Here is a 24,846-nt window from a genome sequence, read left to right as displayed (position 1 = left end):
GAAACTCTTGGAAACTGTTTTCTGCATAAGCATGATGTTGTTGACTCATACGCTTTTTTGATGCTGTGCCACCCCCAGATAGTACAGCTGCTTTCTGAATAATCTCTTACTTTTGTTTGTGTACAGATGTTATCTTCCTAGATGATCATTACATCCATAGTTATAGTGAAATACTCTTTTTTCTTTCTTTTTCTTTGAGAAAAAGAATCCTGAGGACCTGTTTGACCTTTCAGTTATAAACAAGGGGGGGGGAAAAAGATTTTTTTATAATAAATCTCCTTTACTGAGAGAGACAAGAGTTTGCAATTAGCTTTGAGCTCCTTCGACTGTTACAGAAAGATACAGAAAGGTCACAGAAAAAGCCCTTGTCTTGGAAAGACCCAGTGTGTTAGCTTGCTTGAGCATGTTGCCCGTTTCTGAGCACAAGAAGTCCTTTGGTTTTAGTTTCCTCTTTGATTTGAATGCTCAGGATATGTGACAGACTTCAGACCCAAATCTGTCAGAAACATAGCAAATCGTTATAATTATGCCATTTTGTAGTACATCCATTAAGCTTTTATTGGATAGGAAATATTTATTTAATAGTGCTAGAAGGTATCAAGGATAAAAAGAAACATGGAAGGATTTTGATATCTTAGCTCACGCAGCTATACTTGTTCAGTAATCTCATAGGGAGTGTTTAGGTCACAATAGCACAATGTGACCATGGATTCCCCAGCCTGTGGTTAATAGCACAAAGTGGTTTATGAATTCTGGCTGAAATCTGTGTTTGATACCTGTTACTGTGTGGAAAAAAAAAAAAAAAAAAGAAGAAGAAAAAGAAAAAAAAAAAAAGGAACAGCAAGCATTTAAGCTATATGGAGTGTACCGCTGTGGTTGAGATCTTTGTAGGTCATTTCTTCTTTGCTTACTGCAAAGCCTTTTCTTCTCTATTGGCTGTAGTGCCTGCTGACATCTTTGAAAGTCATCCAATTCTCAGTTAAGGGTTTATTAGAGAAAAGGTCTGCAGAGGAAAGCCCTCATAACCAAAGCAGAGGTTTTATCTTCTGTCAGCAGTCAGGTATTTAAACAACTATGAGAATTCTTTACAGAAGCTCACATCGGATTTCCCTTCTCCTGCTCCATGTCTCCTCCCTGCCTCCTGTAGCCATAGAAAAGTTTCAGAGGACTTCCTGGGCTCAACCGAAACAGATACTGCTGCACCTCTTGCTTTGCTGCTTGTGTATTCTTTCATATGAAGAAACTTGATTGTACATATTTGTGCTCACATACATCCAGCACCTTTTACCCATCTTGTTGAACACAAGATTTGCCTCTAGGGTAAAGATACGCAGCCTGATAGCTGTGATAAAAAAGAAATTGAGCGGGCAGAAGCGAAATGTGATTTAAAACGGATCTTCTGGTGGCCACATTTTTGAGAACTCTCCACCAGCATGTCTGCAGTGGCGTAAAGTCCTTTTGTAATGAAGAAATACTCCATTACAATTCAATACTGCACTATTTTGCAGCTGAGGGCGAAAATCTCAAAACCAGATTGTGAAAGGAAAGAAAAAAAGAGGGAATCTCATGAAAGAATAGAGTAGAAATACCTGAGGGTGGTGAACAGGCTGAGGTAAACAAATATTGCAGTTAAAAAGAGTGCAGTTTTGGATAATGAGGACACAAATAGAACGGGTATTGCTTTAGCCAGTGGAAGTTATTGGTGGAGAAAAAGTGAGGGGCAATCAGTAAAACTAAATATTTCAAAACCAGCACAACCAGATGGCTTTTAAATGAGTGAGCACAGCATACTGTGGGCTGCTAACCAGCGTATTTGAAAATTCAAGGAGGACATATAAAATCCAAGAAGAATGGAGTGGCAAGTGTAGGAATAGCTTTTAACAGGGTAAAAAGATGCCCTAGGAAATTGTTAAGCTGACAATTTGAATTAAAACAATTCTGAAAAGTAGTAAAAGGTTAAACAAGTCAGCTTGTTTATGAGTCAGTGTTTTCCAAGTATTTTAAATTGAAATTAGTGGTGGAGAATGGTGATGGAAAACTGCTGGACATCTTGTACAGTTGCAAAAATTCCATCAGCAGAGAAAAATTATGCTGGGTGTAAAGTATTGACTATTTTTATTTTCTGATTACTTGGATCTTGTTTAGATGATGGCTTTTGAAGTGTGCAGACATTTTGTGGACTATCATTAGGAATCATTGGATGGCTAGTCTCTCACCACAGCTTAAATGAGCACATATCTGCACCAAACATAGCCTTGATGCAGTGTATTGAAGGATGGCCCAGTGGCTTTTGAGCAGCAGTCATTCAAGATAAGAGATTGTGCTGAGAGAACTGTGACAGCCTCTAGAACAGAATTTTGGTGATTGCTGAGAAAACTGAACACATAGGGCTGAATTAATTGGATCGTAAGCAAAATCATCTGTATGTTCCTGTCTGGATGTAAAATAAACATACTAATAATATTTTTAAGGGTCTCTATAGAAGAGTGATATTGCCTCAGCAGAGGCTAGATATCTCTTGTAGACTTAGAAGGCAATTGTTGTGAATTGGATTTACATTTATTTGATTATTACAGTAAGAGAACTTGGCAGAAGTGCAGCGTCCCAGAGGCTGGATGGCTTGTCAGTTTCCATTGCCAAGGTCAAGAATTGAGAGAGGTTGTTTGCTGGGGTATGCAGCCTTCAGGTTTTATTTTACTCTATTTGAAATATTTAGAGACCTGCATGCAGTTGAACATACTAGTTGTGGGCTTGGTGTGTGGCTCAGGTTCACACCTCTGAACCAAGAGTGTTGCTATTTTTACATTTTGTAAACTCACACTTTCCTGGCATGCATGTTAGGCAAGCTGGATGCTTGTCTGGTAGGAGTGCTATTCCCTTCATATGAGAGGTCTCCAGGAATTTCCTTGTCCTGGAAGGAGTTGTACAATGGAGTTGTATTGAGGCTGCTAGGTATTGGGGTTCTATGTTTGGTGCCAAGTGTTGATGTTGACCAGATAGAGGACATAGCAAGGGAGTCACTTGGATCTCCTCCTCACAACTTAAGAACAAGCGTAGAAGTGCTTCCTTCCTCAGTACTTCTTGTCTTGTTGCATTGGCACTGTTAAGAGAATCTGACACATCAGCTTAAATTTGACTTTGATGCTGAAACAGACACGCATTGCCATTGAGACTGGGAGGTATGAACAGTTATAAAAAGGAAATGTGGTGGCAGTTAGCATACAAAGTCAAGTACTGAACATGTGACAGTTAGGAATGAGCTTTACTCTTCTGCTCCTTACCTCTGGAACAGACAAAAAAAAAAAAAAAAAAAAAAAAGCATTGACCTAAGGAATTGCTCTTGGTGGGCTTGGAGACCTGATCAAGACAGACAGCAATTTCATTAACAGGCTTATCTGAGCAGTCATGCCGTCATATTAAATGCTGCCAGGTCACACACAAATCAGCAGAGAAAAAGTCTTGAGAAGGCTTGAATTGGTAGAAGATGGGGATTTAAGCAGAGCCCGGGGCTGCACTCTTGGATAAGGGGTTTTAGCCAGAGTATCAGAACCAGATCAATTTACTGGTATATTGTGAAGTCCTGCTTTGAGTGCAAGATGGAAGATACAAACTACAAAGGGAGACACTACCAGGGGTGTTATACTTAAATTGCAGTGCTGATCAGTTGGAAGATGATATTCTGGTTAGGACTAAATTTTTTGGACAATTAAGGGAGACTCAGTTACAAAGGACTGAAGTATTCTCTGGCTTGATTTTTTTTTTCTTCTGACAGAGGAATTTGCATTAAAATCTGAGAGGTTTGTGTACTTTTGATCATGGAATCATTTGAGTTGGAAGGGACCATTAAAAGCCATCTAGTCCAGCTCCCCTGTAATGAGCAGGGACACTTACAGTTGGATCAGGTGCTCAGAGCATCAGCCACCCTGACCTTGAGTGTCTCCAGGAACAGGTTATCCACTACCTTTCTGGGCAACCTGTGCCAGAGCCCGTATCATATAAAGCTTAATTCTTATATCCAATCTAAGTCTCCCCTCTTTGAGTTTGTAACTGTTTCCCCTTGTCCTATCACAACAGACCCTATAAAAGACTCTGTCCCCTTCCTTCTTACAGCCCCCCTTTAGATACTGAAAGGCTACTATTAGGTCTTGCCAGAGCCTTCTCTTCTTTGGGCTGAACAGTCCCAGCTCTCTCAGCCTGTCCTCATAGGAAAGTTGTCCCATCCCTTGGATCATGTTTGCAGCCCTCCACTGGATGCACTCCAGCAGGTCTATGTCTATCCTGTACTGAGGACTCCAAATCTGGATGCAGTACTCCAGGTGAGGCCTCACCAGTGCAGAGCAGGGGACCAGGATCACCTCCCTTGTTCTGCTGACCACACTGCTTTTGATGGTTGTGAGGGCATATTGCTGGCTCACCACCAGCTTCCAGGTACTTGTTTCCACAAGTACCCTCAGGTCCTTTTCAGTAGGGCTGTACTCTATCCTTACATCTCCCAGCTTGATCTATGGATAGCTTCTCTTCTGTGTACAGCACAGTTCAAAGTTCACAGTTCAGAACCTTCTGAATGTTTACATCTAGCAAAAGAATTGATAAATCTGATACTCTGAGCATTGAATAGCACCTGGAAAATCATTAGTAAGATCCAGATTTTGTCTTATTTAGTGTGGCATCTTTATGTGTCAGCATTAAATATGATATAAAGGATGCTACTTTTCTTGAGCTGCTGAATAATGTTCTATACTATTTTTGTCTGCATTTTGAGCAATTTCACTTCCGATTAAAATATGGAGTATTTCTCTGCTTGTAAGTTTATTTTAGCGAATGTTTACTTGCAAGAGTGAAAATTCTGAAATAGTCTATTTTAAAGACGTTACTGCATTTGTTACCGAGAAATAATGAACATGCTTTTTATGTAAATTTGCAATAGAGCTTTTGTCACTGTGCTCTGCAGAGCTTATCGAGGTATGACAAACTGTCATTTTAGCTCATCTGCCCAAACAAAGCCAGTTGTTAAAGGCAGAGAGGAATTCACTTCAGTTTGCTGTATAATTTTGAATTACAGAATTAACTGTGGAACTGGTTAGATTCTGTCTCACAAATTGGTAATATATAAGTCGGGAAAATGAATAATTTGCTTCCTGTTGTTGGGTAGTTTTAAAGTGAAGGCCAGACCCACCTGTTTCAATGGAGTCATAATTTTGTCTGTAATTTGTGTGTGTTCCCACAACCCTTCACCAGTCTCCACTGGCCTCACAGAGATCATAACGTTGTCAGCATTAAACTAAAGTTTAAGGCCTTCTGATACTTTTGGGGATACTCAAATATCTTTCTTGCATTAATTCCAAATTGCTCAGCTGGTTCTGAAGGTTTGACACCATTTCAGGGTTTGCAATTTTTGTATACTTTTGTAATGCTTTTCAGATGAACAGTGATTTCACTCTTTTTTTCTTTTTTCTTTTTTTTTTAAATCTCTGACAAACAGATGTTCTTCTATGTAAAGTTCGCTAATAAGATGTTTGTTTCATATTTAGTATTTAGTTTAGTATTCAACACCAAAGTGTGTTTAGTAACTTACTAAGTATGATGTGTTTTGGACACATCTGTTGTCCTACTAGGTCTGTGTTTAGTTGTGCTTAATCACAAATGTTGAAGAACCCAAAATTTAGTAACACTGAGAGCAACCTGTGTCTGGTGTTCGTTTTGAATGAGCATTATTAGGGCAGTGTCTATGAAGGTCCTACAGCAGTAGGGTTCTTGTAGACATTTCTTCCAGACTGAAATGTCAGTAAATCTGGAAGAATTTGGGAAGAGGTATTGCTGACATTCCTCTGTGAGTTCCCTCCTCACCTCTTAGGAGGCAAAACCAAAACAGAACAAAACAATACAATACAAGGTTGAGCTGAAGTATAAAAAAGTAAGCCAGTGCCCTTGGGAAAATGGTAACTATTGGAAAGGATAGGGAGATTTGGGGCTAGGGATGCTTTGAAGGGTGAGCAAGCACCAATTTGAATAGAGAAGCCAGATAGAGTGGAGCAGTACAACACACCAGCAAAGCAGTGCACTGTGTGATCCTGGTATCTGGAGTCTCTGAGATGGAGTGGATTGAGCTATCAAGCAAGGACTGCAGCTAGCCCATTAGAGTTGCTTCCCTCCTGATTTGGGGATCAAACATCACAGTGCAGCAAATATCAAATGTCTTATTCTAAGTAGGCAGCTTCATCTCTACCTTTCTACTTAGAAAGATTAGACAAAAAGACTAATCAGAAATATCAACAGGGCGGTGTTTTTTTCTAGGATAATAAGGTGGGGAATTTGTTGTGTATGCATAACGAGAGACTGTTTATTCTGTTTTGTGGATTTTGACACAAGCTTCTCAATACCAAATTTATTTTCTTTGTATATGAATTTGGGATTAGCATTTTAATGCTTTCTTCTTTATGAGTGTTTCAAAAAACATCTAGTAGCTTTATAGTAAGAATATGTTGTATGCATAAACATAGCTTGACCCAATAGGTAGCTTCTTTTTGTCACCTATTTTGTATCACAGTTCAGAGTTCTGTGATCTCTGAACTTTTTTTCTGGTGTCACTACAATGCATAGACACCTGGGTAGCGGAGCTCCATCTCTAATGCTCATATCTGAAGAGACACGAGTGTAAGGAATTCCAGTAGCTGTTGCCTGACACAAAGAAGATGCACATTAGTAATGTTGTGTAAATGTGTAACAAAGTGGAAGGAAAGGATCCTTCTGCAAATATTTGTTCTCTAACTTGTTGAAACTTTCATTCGTATATGGTTTGTTTTCATTCAAACTTCTACTTACAGAATTTTTTGAGTGAAAGACTTACACTAGAGCTGTACAGGCCTTCATAGGCATTTGTTTTCCAAAAAAAAATGGAATTTAATCTCTGGGGAGTTCTTGGGAAAGATCTGGTTATTCTGTAAGTGCAGCTTGCCTGAAAGGAAAAGAGCTGGAAAGAAGCTGCTAGAATTTTGTTGCCTTGCTTACCTGCTTATTGTTTTCTTTCTGTTGTAGTTTAATCACATAGTCTCCAAACGACTGCTGTTGTACAACACTGCATATTATTTCCAAGACTGGATGTATTTAAGATCCTCTGAGCTTTGGATAATTATCAGTTCACTGTCTGTTTTTGATTTGGTGTTGAAGTTACAGACCTTTAGCTAATGTATTCTTGCATTTCTTCCATGCGTGGAACAGTGGTTGATTTGGTGCTCATTGCACTGTTAACTTTTCCTTCAGTGAAAACATTGTTCTCCCTAGCCCAAAAAAATTATCAAAGTGTTCTCCTCCAAGGTCAAAATACAGCATGCTCATGAGATAAATCTTGCTGGGCTTTGTTCTTGTATTACCAGCATGTTTCATCACACCCCAAAGCCATCCTCCTTATCGTAGGCCATTTTAATTTTAACAGACTTTTGTCATCTTGGTGTCTCTGTGAAATGATGGGCTCTTGGCAGGTACCTCTTCTTTTCTGAGAGGTCATTGAGCAAATGTGTGTCTAGGACACTTATCCTGACAGTGAGTGGGTTTGACCATGTGCTAGAACTGATATTGGGAACATGACCTGCGTGGCCTTTTGCAAATTTATTTGACTATCTAAGATTTGGAAGAGTGAAAGAAGACTAGTTTAGCTCATTGTTGGGACTGCTGTCTCTCTTGTACACTGAGGTGATTAAAAAATCTGTGTTCAGCTATTTTAAAAGGTATGATTTCAGAGATACTCCATGGCTTTCCTGTGTGACAAAATTTATGTGTGATGCTTCTTTTTCCAGTCCATTCCTAGTGAGAATGTTGGTAGATGCCTGCTATGAAGCTACTGCAATCCAGTTTGAGTTATCAGTGTTCTGGCTTCATATGTTAGTGGACTGCAGTTATTTTTAGTAATTTAAAACTGGTTTATAAAATGTGTTTAGCAGGGGAAGGAAAACAATAAAGGTGTTACACAGCTGATAAACCTTGAGGCTAAAAGAGGAAATAATTATCCTTTCTTTTGGCTTTGTATACATCGAAACTGGTACAGAAGTCCACAGATTAAAAATCTTCCATACCAATATCTTACTTGACCTGTGAGGTTTCTTGCAAACCAGCTGAACAGAAGCAGTCCCTTAAAATTCTAAAGGGATTCTTGCCCTATCATTACACTTCTCGAGGGAGGGTCCCTTTCCACCTTTCTTGGAGGCCCCCTTTAGATACTGTCAGACAACTGTAAGGTCTCCCTGGCTCCTTCTCTCCTTTAGTTTAAACAACCCTAGATTCTTCTGCCTCTGTTCATAGGAGAGGTGCTTCAGCCCTCTGATCATTTTCATGGCCCTCCTTTGGACTTAGTCCAATGTCTGTGTCCTTCTTATGTTGGGATCTCCGGAGCTGAACACGCTACTCTGAGAGGGTTCTCACAGAAGTGGAACAGAGGGGAAGAATGGCCTTGCTGGCCACATTTCTTTTGATGCAGGCCAGGATGCAGTTGGCCTTCTGGGCTGCAGGTGCATATGGCTGGCTCACGTTGAGTTTCTTATCAACCAGCACCCTCAGATTAAGAATCAAGGCCTCTCTGAAGTCCATTCTTTGCCTAACTTACATTTGTGCTTGGGATTGCTGCAACCCCGGAGCAGAACTTTGCGATAGGTGTTGTTGGACAGTCTGAGGTTAGCACAGCTCACCTGACAAACCTGTCAAGGTCCCGCTGAGTGGCGCCCTGCAGTGTGCCAGTCACACCATGATTGTTGGCATGCGGTAATCCCTTCCAGAAGTAAAACTGAAAGACAAGAAATAATGTGTAAACCAAATACTTTTTTTAAGAACAAACCAGGTTTGTAGGATGTTTTGAACATACCTTGGTTCCTTGATTAAATTGACAGCAGAGTTTTCATGGATCTGAAAATCAGTGCATTTCAATTTTTGTTGCAAAGGGGGAGTGTGGTGTGTTGGCTAAAATGAGGCTACTAGTCATGTACTGATGTGGAGAGCTGAGGAGGTAAAAGTAGTTATTGCCTTCTGGTGCAAGCAGCTACATCTTTCCAAAAAGATCCACTCAGGAAACCAGCATGACACAGTTGGTGGAATATAAATTCCCAATCTGCCTTTTCACATGAGTGAACTCACAGTTATTATGAAGAGCATAGTTTAGAACTGTTTCAGGTCTGTGTGGAATTTTTGTCAGCAGTTCCTCCTGGAAAGCTCTTGCACTGAAAACCTTCAGTGTCTAATCTGCCTGAAGCCAGCTGGGGACAGTTTCAGTGATTCTTGTTTGAGCTTTTTCTTGGCATCTACCTCTAGTATAAACTGTATCTTTCACCCAAAGGTCATATTGCTCTGCAGTTCTTCATTTGGAAGCCAAGTGCTTCTCTTGAAGGTGCTCTGAGTTGCTTTTGACATAAACACTGGTTTGAAGTTCTTACTGTGTTTGGAACTGCAGCCATAGTCCCCAACCTAATTGTTCTGTTGAGTGGAAAAAATGTTTTATCAATGCTGAGTGTTTTATAAGAAACATGCATTTCCCAGCTGGCAGAACTTCAAGAAAATCCAAAATATCTCGTTGCATGGTTACCAAAGGGCATACAATTAATGCCTGGGCTTGTTCCTCACGTTGTGAGCGCAGATTGTTTACTCTGTTAGCTTTATAGTCTTGATTTGCTCATGCATATATGAATTGCGCAAGCAACTTACATCTGCTTAACAGAAACAGGGAGAAGCACTCAAGCCACTGTACAATTTCTTTTCTAAATTATTCTGTTGTTACCTTTAGAAAAGATGCACAAAAAATGATGGTGGCTGTTTCAGACTAAAGCGTGCATTTCTAAGACATGTTATTGTTCTAGCAAACTTTCAAATGATAGTCAAGTTTGTTGTTATCCTAAACTGTTTGTGACTGGAGCTAGAGAGAAGTGATAAAATAATCCATGCAGGAAGGGAAATGCAAGAATTTTTCTTTCAATTAGTAGCACTCCAAAGATCACCTGTGGTTGAGTGGAAGAAAACTGGAGGCGAAATCCTAATCATCAATATCAAATTTATTAAATTGCCTTGATTGTGTTGTAGGATGTTATAAAACAAACAAACAAACAAACAAACAAACAAATCCAGTACTTTAAATGCTACCTGTGAAGCTGTGGGTTAAGTTGGGCTTCAACTGCATGACCAACTTACTCCTTACAGTGAAGTAAGTCAGTGAGAAGAATCTGTCTGAATTTCAACTTCCGTTTAGCATTGGTTGGTTTGTATGTTTGCTTTAGTAGGTTTTTTTTCCAGATAGGATAGGAAATTCTGTCTCGTGCTTTAAATAAAGACAGAAAAAGGAATGTAAACTGAAAACAGGGCAGTACATTGGTTACTCTGCGATGAGTGCATTTTGTTGGATGCACTATGTTTGTCTTGCTTCCACCAGTTTTAGGAGTACTGTAGAAAAGAAGGAAGAGGAGCTGAACTGAAGCAACACCTATTTTAGTAGAAGGGTTATTTAAAAAATAACAGTAGCATTTGCAGGTGCCAGATTTTAACTTATAGCCAGTCTTAGCCCAAGAAACATTAGTTTCAGATTTTTCATTTTGCAACTGTGTTATTCTAACGCAGTATTGAAATGACTGTGTCCTGTAAAAAGTTTATGAGAAAGAAGACTTAGCACTATGATCCTGGGAGGTGGAAAGTGGATGTACCTAAGAGAAATCTGAATTGCCAGCATTTTTTTTTAATTGTTTAATTGTTCCCAGGGCTGATGTAGACCTGAGTTTAGGAGATATGTGGCAGTGCTAGCCCAGAATGGGCTAGATATTGCTAGCTGCAGAAGTGCCAGGTAGAAGACAGGCAGGAATCTTAAATGTAAAATTTGGAAAATCCATTTTTTGCTTACAGTTGGGTAAAGGACTGTGTAGAAGAGCTGGTACCTATTTCTGATGGATAAGATAAAAATGTATTTTATGAGGATTTGTAAAGATTTTTACAACAATTTTTGCTAATATTTACAAAATTACTTAGAAATATAATAATAATAACAACAATAATAAAAGCTTATTCGTTCTCTAGAAACATGCAAATATGCACAGTCAGTTCATTTCCAGCACAAAGTGAAGAACATGGGAGATGAACTGGATGAAGTTCATGAAATCTCGGGGCATTCCTGCCATGCAAGGAGGAACTCCAGCCAGCACCTGGATGCAGAGTTCTTGGAGAGGAGGGTCAGCCTCAGCCCCTGTGAGCTCACAGCCATGTTATTTGTTCTGTAGAAAGACCAGAGCAAATCTCAACAAGGTCAAGGAGGTGTCCAATTGTGAATTGCAAACTGATCTGTTGGACAGCAGCAATCTTTTCCACTGTTTGTCTCATTCCACATTCAGCACGTTGTGCAGTGTTAATTTCTCCCACAATCAGTAGAAACATAAAAGCCTTAAAACTGTTCAAATGACTCAGAGAAAAGGCTGTGATTTAATACACTCTAATACAGTCCAGATTGGTGTTTCTTTCAGCAGCAACATAAACAGTGTTCCTCTGATTCAGTATCCTCTACTGTTCTCCTGCATCAGGAGGAGAATGATAAATTCATTCAGTGCTTCAGCAGTGCCTGATAAATTATTGGAAGCCCCTTGTTTCTGTAGCTCCTAGAAGATATATGTATTATACATTCAGGTAATAATCAAACATATTCAGAGCTTCTTTTGGTTCAGTTCTGGAAAGACATTCTGCAAGATCCCGACTCCAGAAGTTGCCAGTGTGAATTTGTTGCAAACAGACCAAAGACCAAGTTATTCAGTGCCATTAATTCTGCCACTATCTGAGTTGTCTGACTTGAAGCAAACTGAGTATCTGAGAGCCTTGGGTGGTGGTGTTAGGGAAGAGGTGCTCCTTCTCCTTGCTGTGCTGTCTTCTGTGTACAAGTACCATACATGAAATCAAGTCTGTGGGAAACTTGAAACTCACAGGGTAACCAGAGTAGTTTCTATTTCTGTGTGTTTCAGTGACTTGAACTGCTCATCTCTTGTTCTTCAGGTGAGCTCTCAGATCATTTGCCTTTTCTAGTCACCTGAATCCAACATTTCTCATAAAAATAGTATTGATTTGGGAAGACATTCCTTTTTATCTCCACAAAAGATTTTTGCAAAGGTGATGAGGAGCACCTCATCTGCTGCAATAACCCTGAATGTGACTTAGATGTCTCTGAAGGATACAAGTAGCAGAATAAATCTTCCCTTGGTATTGTCAGTCCCTGCCAAAATCAAATTTCTGCCTGTGTGTGCAGAATGGCGTTTACAGGGTTCCTCATGGCAGGTATGTTGAAGTTTCCAGAGTGTGAGGCACAGGCAACAGACATCTAAGAATCTGTATCACACTGGAGCAAGGAATCTCACTTTCTTCTCAGCACTCAGCCTGCTGGACCATTAACATAACAAAGGAGGATTATTGACTTTCATAGTCATGATGCCTTTGATTTGAAGCTGTCTTTGATTTGGGGCGGTAGGGTTCATTGGCCCAGAGGACCACTGGTTTCCTCCAGGTGAAGAGCATGGAGAGAAGCACGCTTTTGAGAAGAAGTAGGAAAGAACTAGCTGAAGAGGCTGAATGGAAGCTGTAATAGATGCAGTTAGTCGCTAGGAAGGACCCAAAAGCAGCCCAAGATTCTGTAAGACAATTAAAAGCAAATTGTCCGGCTGAGTGATCGGAGGGCAAGGAAGATGCTCCCCGCACTATAATTCAAGGGGCTGAATGGCCTCGAAAACTGAGAGTGGAGAGGAAAGAAAAAACAGAAGATGAGGCAAATGATGGAACAGATGTGAACGCTTTTGTTGGCAAGACTTGGAGGCTAGCGGGATGGCGATAGGCTAATTTGAGACGCATAATGCCAGGGTCCTTTCATATGCAGAACAGCACTTTGATCCAGTGTGGATGAAAGTGCTGAAAAGTGGAGAGGATGGCAGGGGGTCTTTTGTCTTTGACAAAAAAGGCATCTGCTGGGCTCTAACCTCCTTTTTTTCCACCCCCTTGGCCTAGTAGGCCACTCCAACAATGCTAGCAAAGGGGACAAGTGTCTCCTGAACAGCTGAAGAGATCTCCAGGAGGAGAATGAGGCTTGCTGCAAGATGTATACCAGAGAGCTTAATCGATTTTTTCCACAGTACAAAAAGGGAGAGGGCTGGGGGAAGACAGAGAGATCACAGTGGAAATGGGAGGTGGGAGGGAAAAAAAAAATCTCTTTATAATAAACTTGTTACTTTTGTTCTCCTAATACATCTTTTCAGGAGATGCTTTGATGCCAGTATGAATACATTTAATGGAGCAGGGTATGGTAAAGTTGCAGGGGGGATGGGGGTGGAGAGTGTGAATTAAGGAAGAGTAGGCTTGCAGGGAGGACAAATCTTGAGTGATTTCTGCAGATTCCAAAACAGGGAAGATTTCTGAATTAATACAGTGCAAGAGACCATTGGAAGATAGACACATACTTTGTTTGAGGAATTCAGCACAGCACAAATTTTTTGTTTCAATTTCTAAGCAAAGCTGAAAGAAATTTCTTCAACCTTTTCTTCTTTCTCACTAATTGGACTAATTAGAAATGAAGAACTAAACTGAGATTCGGGAAGACAGGCAGTTGCATTTGTGCCAAGCAAATACAGCAGTTGCAGATCAGCTGCTGATTTGATCCCTGCTTCTCCATCTCATGCTCTGTTGACTTTTAGCTTTTTACCTCTAGTAAAAGAGGTCCCAAAAGTCTGATGACTATGGTCTTCATTAAGTATTGCTTTGTACCTAGTCTTATGTTTTCTTTCAGAAATAATGACAGATAAGAGCTATCAACATCTGAGCAAGACCCACCTTAGCAAATTAAGTCCTTTAAGAACAGAAGGTTCAGGGATCTTCTTTCCTTTGAGATCCTGACAGTGTTTATCCGTTACTGTTTACCAAAGATAACCTTCTTCCTGGGGCACGGTTTTAAGCAACACCTGGTGCTGCTAACAGCTCTCTCTTTCTGCCTGGAAGTCACTCTTCCTCCAGGAAGGTACATGTGATACAGAAATGAAGAGAAGCTATGACATTCCTCTGGGAGACTCTGCATACATTGATGCTAAGTTGTAATCCTATGTAGTTGTTCATGATCTCCCTTCAGCAGATGCCATTGTCCAATTCAGACCAGCTGATGTGGAGAATGTTTTTGACAAAGATGTCTCCTAACCTCCAACTATGCAAAGCTTGATGACGTGAGTTACTATAGATCATTAGGGAGGACTAATCATCAAGGCAGTCGACGCTGTTTTGATTCTTGATCATTTGTCGTATCTTGACTTTTCTGCATCCCAGTGTTCAAGCTGTGATTAAGAAGGGTGCTATGGGAGGCTGCTGCTGCTACCAGCAAGTGAGCCAAGATGACCTCTGTCCCTCACACACCAAGGTAAAAGTCCCCTCACCACGAGGTATTCGTTGTTTGACTTCACTCCCAGGTGCTGTGCACACTGATGGGATGCCAGACAAGAGCCAAAGGAGCAAAGAAGTAGCTCATGGGGAAATATGACCTGGCATTCCTTCACGGCAAGGAAGAGCAGCGCACACAGCACTGTGCAAGCTGACCAGCAGTGCTGTGGGGTCTAGGGCAACCTGCTGTGTCCCCAGGCAGTTGTGACAAGGGCAGTGTATAGGAATCTCAGCCAGTGATCTTGGGCACTTCATTTGTTTTTTGATGTGAAATATGAAGCACCTCATGAAGAAGAGTCTTCCCTATCTGGACAGGCAGGTCCTTCAGCTGCTACGATCTTGAGATTTCTACATTTGTCCAGTATAAAGTTTTCATCTGCACACCAGAAAAAAATACCCTTACTGTAGTCCAGAGATCTGTCAAAGGTTTTTGTCATGTCAGCAGTAAGACCTGGAAATCTGAAAGTTGTGGGAGTGCGTTGTTGCTATTCCCATGTAAATGTATGCAGTAATCCTTCATATCTGCAGGTAGTCATTCCAGTTTTAAACTGTGCCCTTAAGGCAGATCTGTTTAGCCATCTGCAGTTTACTGTGTGCAGGTTTTTTATTGATGGTGAATGGGCATGACTGCCTTCCAGGCTAGGTGGGTGAGACTGTGTGGAGGGGAGAGACTTAGTCTATTTCCCCTAAAGCATGAAGTGAAGCTGTAGGGAAGAGCTGTGTGGGGAGCAGAGTGTATCCTGCAGACAGCCAGCCTGGAGAAAACAAAAGCAGGAGCGCAGTCTGTGAGAGTACAGCAGAGAGGAAGGTTTGCTTCTTTTTTCTGTCTCATCCAGCAGGTTAGTGTTTTCTCCACAGATGATGACTACCCTCTGCTGGTTTGTGTTTGGATTAAGAAACAAACTGTAAAGATTGCAGAGCCTCTCTTTGTGCACTGAGACAGAGCTACCTGACCAGCACAGGGAACCTTTACGGGTCTTACTGCCACTCTGTGGACAGGAACAATCTGGTAATTGTTTGAAAGGCTGCAGAGTCCAGTAAGTACCATATTGCTTGAATGGCAAATTATCCCAATGGTTGCTGCTACAGTAATCCTACAAGTTACCTACATAATAAGCCATCCTCATGGAAAGTGGTTTTGGCTGGACTGGTTGTACATAGGAGCTTTTCCTCACGTCACCTCACAGTTTTGGCTGTAGAAGCCTTCCTTACATTTTCAGCATAGATTTGGCTTCTGCCTCAGTGAATCTCATCTGGTCGTTAACATCCATTAGAGCTTCTCTGTGTGGGAGCTGAAGCCAAACAAATGGAAAACAATGACTTCAGAGTACAATCAACTCCAGCCTCCATGAAAATTTATGTCCTGAAATAAAACAATTCCCATTTGCTTTTATTTAATTTACTTCCAAATAAAGCAAATGTCCTTTGCAATATCACCACTGGTTAATTTGATGTAACTTTCCTTAGCGTCCACTTTAAGATATTCTTGTAATGAGGTGCAGTTTGCACCAGTAGAATGAATTCTCACCCTTTTAAAAAATGTGAGATGGAAGTGAACATTCACGAGAACACTTCTGGAATTAGCATTACATTTTGTTTTGCAGATTTGGCTCAATGCACAGTGATTTGGAACCACAAGGGCGTCTTTAGCTGTAGTGGGGACAGTGTGATTTCAAGTTCTACGTACTTTTCTGGCTTGCACTAGGAAGGAGGGAATTGTGCCCATTTGTTCCTACATCTACCCTGTCTGTCCTCAAAACCCAAGGCTGTTCACACAATCTGAGTACGCAAAGAATATGTTCACTTATGTGTGGATTTCATGTTAGCACTGCAGTTCCATATTGCTTTGGATGGTGTTTGAAGCCAGTCTCCAGGAAGAGTGAATTCCACAGTGTCATCATCATACTGAGCAGTGTCATCTCATCTTGGAAAATAACCCTCCCAAGAATAATTCTGAATTGCATTTGAAGACCTCATCAGACATCCCTCAGCTGACTTGTTCTAGAAATAAATGATTATAAGCTAGTAGGTAACATGAAAGCTTGTTGCTTTCTTTTGCCTTTCAAGCGCTGATGATCTGTGTGTGCTCGTGGCAAGAGGCATTGGGGTGGCAGCTCTCTGGGTTAGGCCCTGAAGTCACCACTAAGTGGCACTGGCACAACAACATCTGAAGATGACTCCTGTCATCCTGTAAGGGTAGGACACTACTCTGGTCGTTGTTCTGGTGTATGCTCAGCTTGAGGCATAGGGAGTGAAAGCATTCATTTTTCTGGAATGCAGCTCAGTGAGGAGGAGGGAGCATCACCCAGGGGCTGCTGTCCCCAGACTGTGCCTGTGGGGAAGGTGCTGCCAGCCACTCTGACAGTTCCTGGGATGGAGGGTTGGAAGGATGTACCAAGTGACAAGGTGAAAAGTGTTTTCTGGATCAAGAAGAAGGGATGAACAAGAGCAGGCTGTACTTATCTGAGTTGTGGGGATAGGAGCCAGTTCAGCCTAGAGCTCTGTATAGGCAGGCATACTGTTGTCTAGGGGTGCAAGAGTGTCCTTCCTTCAAAGGACTGGAGAAATAAAGAAGGCCCTCCCACCCCAATCTGCACTTTTCTATCTTTTTGTCTCTTTGCCTGTAATCATACTGCAGGCAAAACACATGGAGTTATGTGCTAATTTTCTATGCTTAGGTCTGTGGGACCTGATGTGCAAATAGCTGTGGACCTGGAGGAGACCTGGGTTGGTGAAATGTGAATTAGGGTTCTCAGACTGGGAACAGTTTTGGCGAGTTCTCAGAGGTCAGCTGCGTGTCTGTGACCACCTCAAGGAGCCAGACAAGAACTCACAAGGAACTCTGTCTTTTCCTCCCTCTCCCCCCCCCCCCAGGTGATCTTTGCTTTGAATCAGACTCTCTTGCAGCAGGAGAGCCTCCGAGCAGGCAGTTTCCAGATCCCCTATACGACAGAAGATCTTATCAAGCATTACAACTGTGGAGACCTCAGCTCTATCATCTTCAACCATGACACTTCTCAAGTGAGTCTTGCCACCACAGCCCTTGTACTATGCACACATCCCAGTAGCGCTAACTCCTATCTCACGCTTGTCTCCCCTCAGGCAGGCCCTTTGCAGGCAGGGGCTAAAGACACCTGACTGGCTCTCTAGTGTGTCTGCTTCCTGTGTCTCCTCCTCCAGGAGCCTGCACTAGCTCACTACCGTCTTAACGCACACAAGCAGCGAAGGCACAGCTGGCTTTTCCTTGTGGACAAATGTCATGTTTGCTTTAGCATCAAAGCTCTATGAGTTAATCCTTTATTTTCCTAGGTATCCTTTGGGATTGTGCTAACTTGGGTAGGATCAAGCTTAGCACCAACGTAGAGCAGACGCAGACTCTTGTGCAAACAGTGATAGAGAATTGATCTCTTGACTTTTACGCTTGCGTAAGGCTGGGCAAGTTGCAAGCTTTTCAGTTTTCCCTATGAGTATGATTGCATATTACAGATGAAGTCCAAAGAAGATAAATAGAATGAAACAAAGGTAGATTTAGACTGAATGTCAAGGAAAAGAAAACTTCAGAGGCCTCACAGACTTCATTTATGGAAACGGTTCCCAAGCAGTGCAGTGGAATGCAATGCTCTGATATTTGAACTACAAGAAAATGCCCAGCAAGGACCAATTTGGCCTGTTGATGCTGTCAGATAAGTTAGGCTCAGTCTGAGACATCAGGCATCTCTTTATTCATGTGTGTGAGGTACTGCCTGGCAATTCATGCACTTCAGTGAAAATGTTGCTCTAGCCTGGCAGCGCTGACATAGTGTTGGTATCTGAGCTCTCCCTGAGGAGTATCAGTTTTCCTATAGGCTTTTGATATGTATGGTGCAGTGCTACAGAGCTGGAAATACCATCATACTAACCCTTGCTTCTCTGGCACTGCGCTTTACACGTGTGTTTTACCTTCCTGTCCTGTACATCCTTCAGCCTGCCAGTGCTGGCAGCCTGGTCATTAATAATGCTCAGCTCTTCACAGTGGGTTTCATTCATAAATTTGAAAGGGCTTCTCAAAGGAGGTTAGCACTGTAACAACGTACAGATGCTACATCAATATTCTGCTAGAGTGTCATGGACTGCAGACAGCTGGCGTTGCCTTGAGGGTCTTGGAGAGAACAGCTCTTGCCAAGACATGCACGTCCCTTAAGAAGCAAATGCCTTTTCTTACATAAGAGGCCTCTACACAGGGCAATTGAGTTGAATAGTAATAGCCTGAGATTCCATCAGGTTACACTGTTAAGGAGAACTCTGTCATGTGTATGTGACCCTGTGCTTGACTAGTAGATGTCCCATTGCAGACTAAACAACCTTTTGCAGCTGGCTTAGTGGCTCTTTTTTCCCCAGGAGCTCCCTCTTGCAGACCCTTTTCTTAGTAGTCTCTGTAATTGCAATGTCCAAAGCTACTTACAGAAGATTCCACAGTGGCTGCAACTCAGAACATTCAATTCTCTATACTTGCAAGATGTTGCAGCTCCAGCTGTCCTGGGAGCCCCAGAAGATGAACACAGCATTTGAAAAGATACCTTGATGACAGGAAAACTAGAGCTGGTTAAATTGCATTTTCTGACAAAATCTGGTCCTCCTTCTTTTGGAAAATTTTGGGATCTTTATGTTAATTAGTTAAGAGTGCACACATTTTTTTGACAGCCCCAAGGGTCTGAAACCAGTCAAACTCTCCTAGAAAAGTGTAATTATAATTGTGTCATACCCATGGTAATTTCAGGAAGAGTTACATAGGTAAAGATAGTCAGGGAAAAATACTTTCTTCAGCCAAACAGTCAGGACTTGAGATCAATGGTGTGAAAAACTAAGAGTGTTTATTCACTTTGCATAAAATAATGATTATAGTCTGGCTCACTTATGAAAGGATGTGTTGAGAGAAAAGGCATTATGCATCAGTATAAGTCTGTAGAGTTGTTTTTTGGCCCTCTGTGAGTTTTATCCTATTGGAATGTGTGTTGAGAAACAAAGCCATTGCCCCAATCAATGATAGAGCAAAATGCCTGTGTGTGCTGGCTGTCTGAAATAAATGGCCCTTTTTTGAGGACTTCTTGTTTCTTTCTGTCTTAGGTCCCAAATTTCATTAATGCTACAATGCCAGCCCATGAGCGTATTACTGCCCAAGAGATAGACAGCTACTTCCGTCAGGAGCTCATCTACAAGCGAAATGAGCGAATGGGAAGGAGAGTGAAGGACCTGCTGGAAGAATACCCCGACAAGAGCTTCTTTTTTGCATTTGGAGCTGGTATGTGATTGAGGTGATCTTTAAACTAATAGCATTCTTTCCACATCCATTAGAAGCACAAGTGTTTGTCTCTTGGTTCGGAGAAGGATCAGTACTTTTTCTGTGGTAGACACAAGACACAGCTCTGTTCTGAGAGTTGTGTAATATTAGCAGTGCTTTCTCCAGTATGCATAGAGCTTGTGCTATGCGTTGATTACAAAATTTAATAGTTTCTTGTTTTATGTTTTTTTTTTTTCTTGTACACAGTCATTGATACTGAAGCAACTGTAGTGCTTATACAAAAGCTCTTACTTATAGACTCTTGCCAACCAAGGCAGAATGTCAGAAGTACAGAGCTGAGGTGAAAGGTAGTAAGAGGTCACACCAGTAATTGAACAAACCTTTCAAGAGTCCATCCAAAAGAATAATGTGCTACAGGATGTGAAACTGAGAGACCCTATGAATAGAAGAAGGAGAGAGGCACGCTTTCACCTTTCTCTTTCTACTGCAGTACCTCCTTCACTGTACTTTCACAGCTAAAGGGAATTTTGTCTCTGTTTTGGAGCAGAATGTTTTCTCATCTGGAGGAAAAATACTCCATCTGGCTCTTAGCAGCCAGCAGGAATCTATAGGCAAATGCAGTGGCATATCCAGCCTGGTAAGGTTAACACTTGTGGTTTAGACTAGCAGTGTATGAAGAGTGTGAAAAGGATTGATTTGCCATGACTGTCTTCCTTTGTTCTAGTTCCAAGAAAGTGAAAAAGAGAGGATCCAGGCAGGTTCTGATTCTATGGAGTTATGCATTTTGTCCACTATTAGCCATAAGGTCTTTAGGAGACAGGGAGAACTGAAAGTGTTATCTGGATCCGTGTGATGTTTTTTGGTTTCAGTGGCTACTACTTTGGTTAGGATGAAAGATCTAGGAATAGTAAGGAAAACATTTACTTGAAGAGTGTAAAAATATTTCTATTTGAAGTCTGTGAGAATGTCCTCACTTGCAGGAGGGAGCTGTGGTTACAAACTTAACAAGAGTCCTGTGTATGAGAGCAGGGAGGTAATGACATGTGACTGATAATGTCAAGGCATGCATGAAGATTATAATGTGTTATCTTCTTGCGGTATCACTCTGCTCTGTGCAAATCCCTGTCAGGAATCAGGCACAGCTTATGTAGATCTTGGTCTCTGAGTTAAGACTAGGTCTTTGCTGTGTACTCCAGTAGCTAATGTGGTTCTAATGCTTGTCCCTACTGATCTGAAATCCCTCATTAGCATATACATCTGTCCTGAGTGTCACCTGCATCAACTGAAGATAGCCAGTCCTCTGAATGCCTATTTTAGTAAAGCAGAGTTAAGATTTGCACAGCATTCTGCTGCTGCATTACTGCCTGGAGCATTCAGCTCATATGAATATGACCCGTGGCTAATGTGCACGTGGCTTGCTTTCCAGCCACCAGGCATGCTTTTTCAGCATACTTCTGAATCCAGATAGGTTCACTGTCTTCCCCAGGAGCTCTAGATCTGCTCTGAAGCTGTCTGTAATTACACTTTGGTTTTGCTTCTAGACTGGCCTCTATTCTCATCTGCTCTTCTAAATAAAGATAATACTCTATAATACTCTTCTGAAAGGCACTGCCAGCCTCCCCTTCCCCTTTTACATTGGGGAATTAAACACTAATATGTGTGGATACATGTGAGCAAGAGGTCTGTTATAGGAACCCGCTTTTAACAGGACAGTTCTTCATTATCTCCTTGTTTGTTTGCATCTGGGTTTCTTCATTTGTTTTGTATTAATTGCCTAAATGACAGAATATAATGCAGGAAACAAATCAATTTCTATACAGTTCTGAGATATTCTAAGCCCACCTTGCAGATTTCAGGGCAGGCTTTGGTTTTCCAGCAGGCTAGTGTAGTTTTTTGCTTATCCAGATTGCTGTGTGATAGGTGATTCTATGGAAGATTTATTTTAGTGCAAGCAAATGATGAACTAATAAATTGTGCCAAGTTCTGAGCATTGCTTGATTCTGTGCTTATGTTCAATTAGTGGAAAGAGGCTCCAAGAAAGTGGTAGCACAGGACAGATTAGAATGAGTGGCAGCAGAACATAGAAGAAGAAAATAGAGTAAGACTGTAGGAGTAATCGCTGCATTGTGATTTTCCTTCTTTTGGCCATCAGTGAAAAAAATATCTCCCAGCAGTGACTGATAAATTGCAGGACAAGATTGTGTTAAATAGTAGTAGGATTTCAAAGGATTTATGACCAGATTTTTCAGCGGCATATTATTTGTCTTTAAAAGGGATATGCTTTTTGCAATAAAAGTTCATTTTTTCTGTTAATCAAGCGTCATTGAAAAAACACTTTTATCATCAATTATATCCAGACAAGGTCATGGTTTTTGGATGTCTGAGATGTTACAAATACCTCCTAATGTATGAAATACTCTTGGCATATATTTTTATTACAAATGAGGGAAAATCAGACAAGGCTGATTCCTTATTTTATATGCCAGGTGGCTTAATGCATGTTAGAGATGTGTAATGCATTTTGAAAGAAAAGCTGATACATTTTTTCAGGTCCTCATCTATCTGCATGACTATAGATGTTGATTTCTTACATGGAATTATATGTGGCAGTTTGCACTGAAGTTGATTTCCTTGTTTAGCCCAATGTATTTTATGTTCTTACTAGATTTCAGTAGGTGATATACGCTCCACCTATGTTCTGTTTAAAGCACCTCACAACCAGGGTATGCGTTTAGAACTATTTTTGTTTGGAAGTAATTTAAGTTTACACAAAAATAAAGAAGACAAAATAATAGATTATGCTGAAACAATCCAAAAAACTTTGCTTTTTGCCAAAGTGGAAACATGGAAAGTTTCAAGTCCATCGGTGGGAATTACAAAAATGTATGTAGAGAGGGTGCAGGTAACTTCTGTGACATTCCATTAGACTCAATAAGGATTTTGTCTTAATTGTGGACAGGGCTTTTTATACTTAGACAACATTTAGAGGTAACAAGCCAGACTTACTTACTTACAGACTTACTAGGGGATAAAGTCACCTATAATTTTAACAAGCAGTCTTTCTTCTTTGTTCAGTTTTAATTTCTTTATGTAGAGTATTCAAGATTTGAATGCTAAACCAAAGTGACTGGTGGCATTTTTTAATCCATTATCAGCCAATTTAATAGCAGTATAGGTTTATGGTTTATCCAGAGATGCAAACTGACATAGGTAGAGGCTACGTATTTCCACTGTACTGCAGAGTTCTAGCACTTGTACTTGATCAATTACAAGGGTGCTGCCTGCTACTGAACCATCACAGAACAACACAGTAGTTGAGACTGGCAGGAGATCATCTGGTCCAACTCCCCAGAGCAGGGTCATTTAGACCAGGTTGCCTGCATATGATCAGATTCTGAGCATCTCCAAAAATGGAGACTCCACAACCTCTTTGGGCAACTTATTCTAGTATTTAACTTTCATAGTAAAATAGCCTTTTCTTATGTTTAAGTGCAATTTTCTGTGTATCCTCTTGTACACTGCTTCTTGTCCTTCTATGTGCACCACTGAGATAAGTCCTGTTCCATCACATGGGAGGTCTGCTGCCTCCCAGGGGTCCAGGTTAAAGATGTAAGGAGGAAACTTCCTTCTCCAGTTTGGCCCTCTGATTATTATCCTCTGTTGTTGTTTCAGGTAGGCAGTGATGAAATAGGAAGAACTTCCCTAAGGGCTATGAATAAGGACTTCAGAGCCTTGGGGTGACTGGTCAGGGATTTGGGAGCACAAGTCATGTTCTCCTCTATCCCTCCAGTTATAGGGAATGATGAGGGACTGAACACGATGTGCCAGCAGATTAATACTTGGCTCTGAGCCTGGTGTACCCAGCAGGGGTTTGGGTTTTTTTGACCTCGACTCAATTTACATGAGGCCAGGCCTGCTGGCAACCAATGAGAAAAGCTTATTCTACCAATGAAAAGGGGTTTTACGATGGGAATTGGGAAGGTTCATTGACAGAGCTTTAAACTAGGTATGTAGTGGGGTGGGTGTAAAACCGGGGTCACTAGAAAGGACCCTGTATGTAACATGCCAGTGCTTGCAGAAGGGGATGTGCTAGTATGATCCCACAGTTTTGTGTCTTGGTGAAGGAGGAGGATGACACACCTTTTTGTAGGAAGAACTCAAGGGTTGATGTGAGGTTGGTTACTACGGAAACATCTGAGTATGATTAAGAGGGTATTAGGGCTTCTCCCACTCAAAAGGTGGCCCAGCTCAGGTGTATTTACACTAACAAACACAGCATGGGTAACAAACAGAAGGAACTGGAGGCCATTGTGCGGTTGGAAAACTATGATATGGTTGCCATGATGGAAATGTGGTGGGATGACTCACACAACTGAAGTGCTGTGATTGATGGCTACCAACTTTTCAAAAGAGATAGGCAAGGCAGGAAAGGCGGTGGTGTAGCCCTCTATGTTAAGAAAGAATGCGAATGTATGGAAATCAGTCATGGTGATGATAAGGTTGAGAGCTTACGGGTCAGAATAAAAGCGAAGACCAGTAAGACTGACATTATTAAGGGAGTCTGCTGTATTCCACGCAGCAAGGACAAAGAGGTAGATAAGATACTTTATAGACAGATGGGTAAGGTCTCAAGGTCTCTACCCCTTGTTCTTGTGGGGGACTTCAACTTCCCAGACATCTGCTGGAATTATAATACAGCAGAAAGGGAACAGTCCTGGAGGCTCCTAGAGTGTGTGGGAGATAACTTCCTGACACAGCTAGTAAAGGAGCCAACAAGGGGCAGCAAATCCTGGACCTGCTGTTTGTTAACAGAGAAGGTCTTCTGGGGGATGTAAATGTTGGAGGCAGTCTAGAGCAAAGTGATCATGAAATGATAGATTTTTTTATCCTTATTGAGTCACAGAGGGGAGTCAGCAGAGTTGCCACCTTGGACTTTGGAGGACTTTGGTCAGTTTTGGACCATGGTTGAGAGAGTCCCTTGGAAGGTAGTTGTGGAGAGCATGGGAGCCCAGAAAGGCTGTGAATACTTTAAGGAAGTAATCTTAAAGGTGCAGGAGCTGACCATTCCAAGTCACAGAAGACAAGCCAGTGGGGAAGCAGACCAGTCTGGCTGAACAGAGACCTTTGGCTGGAACTCAAAAACAGAAGGAAAGTTTATG

General features: G+C 41.4%; 1 protein-coding gene across 2 annotated transcripts in view; it reads left to right on the top strand.

Annotated features, from left to right (window-relative positions):
• Positions 1-24,846, top strand: part of TRABD2A (TraB domain containing 2A) — an 83,413-nt gene that overhangs the window by 37,656 nt on the left and 20,911 nt on the right. The window contains exons 3-4 of one of the 2 annotated variants that reach the window (XM_090131814.1): positions 17,284-17,430; positions 19,513-19,687. In XM_090131814.1, the coding sequence (XP_089987940.1) occupies positions 17,284-17,430; positions 19,513-19,687 (322 nt within the window). The remainder of the gene's footprint in view (positions 1-17,283; positions 17,431-19,512; positions 19,688-24,846) is intronic. The other variant, XM_090131815.1, reaches the window with a different exon arrangement.

Source organism: Phasianus colchicus, chromosome Z (genome assembly GCF_987193195.1).
Source record: "Phasianus colchicus chromosome Z, bPhaCol1.hap1.1, whole genome shotgun sequence".
NCBI classification, from domain to species: domain Eukaryota; kingdom Metazoa; phylum Chordata; class Aves; order Galliformes; family Phasianidae; genus Phasianus; species Phasianus colchicus.
This window is presented reverse-complemented; position numbering and strand designations above follow the sequence as displayed.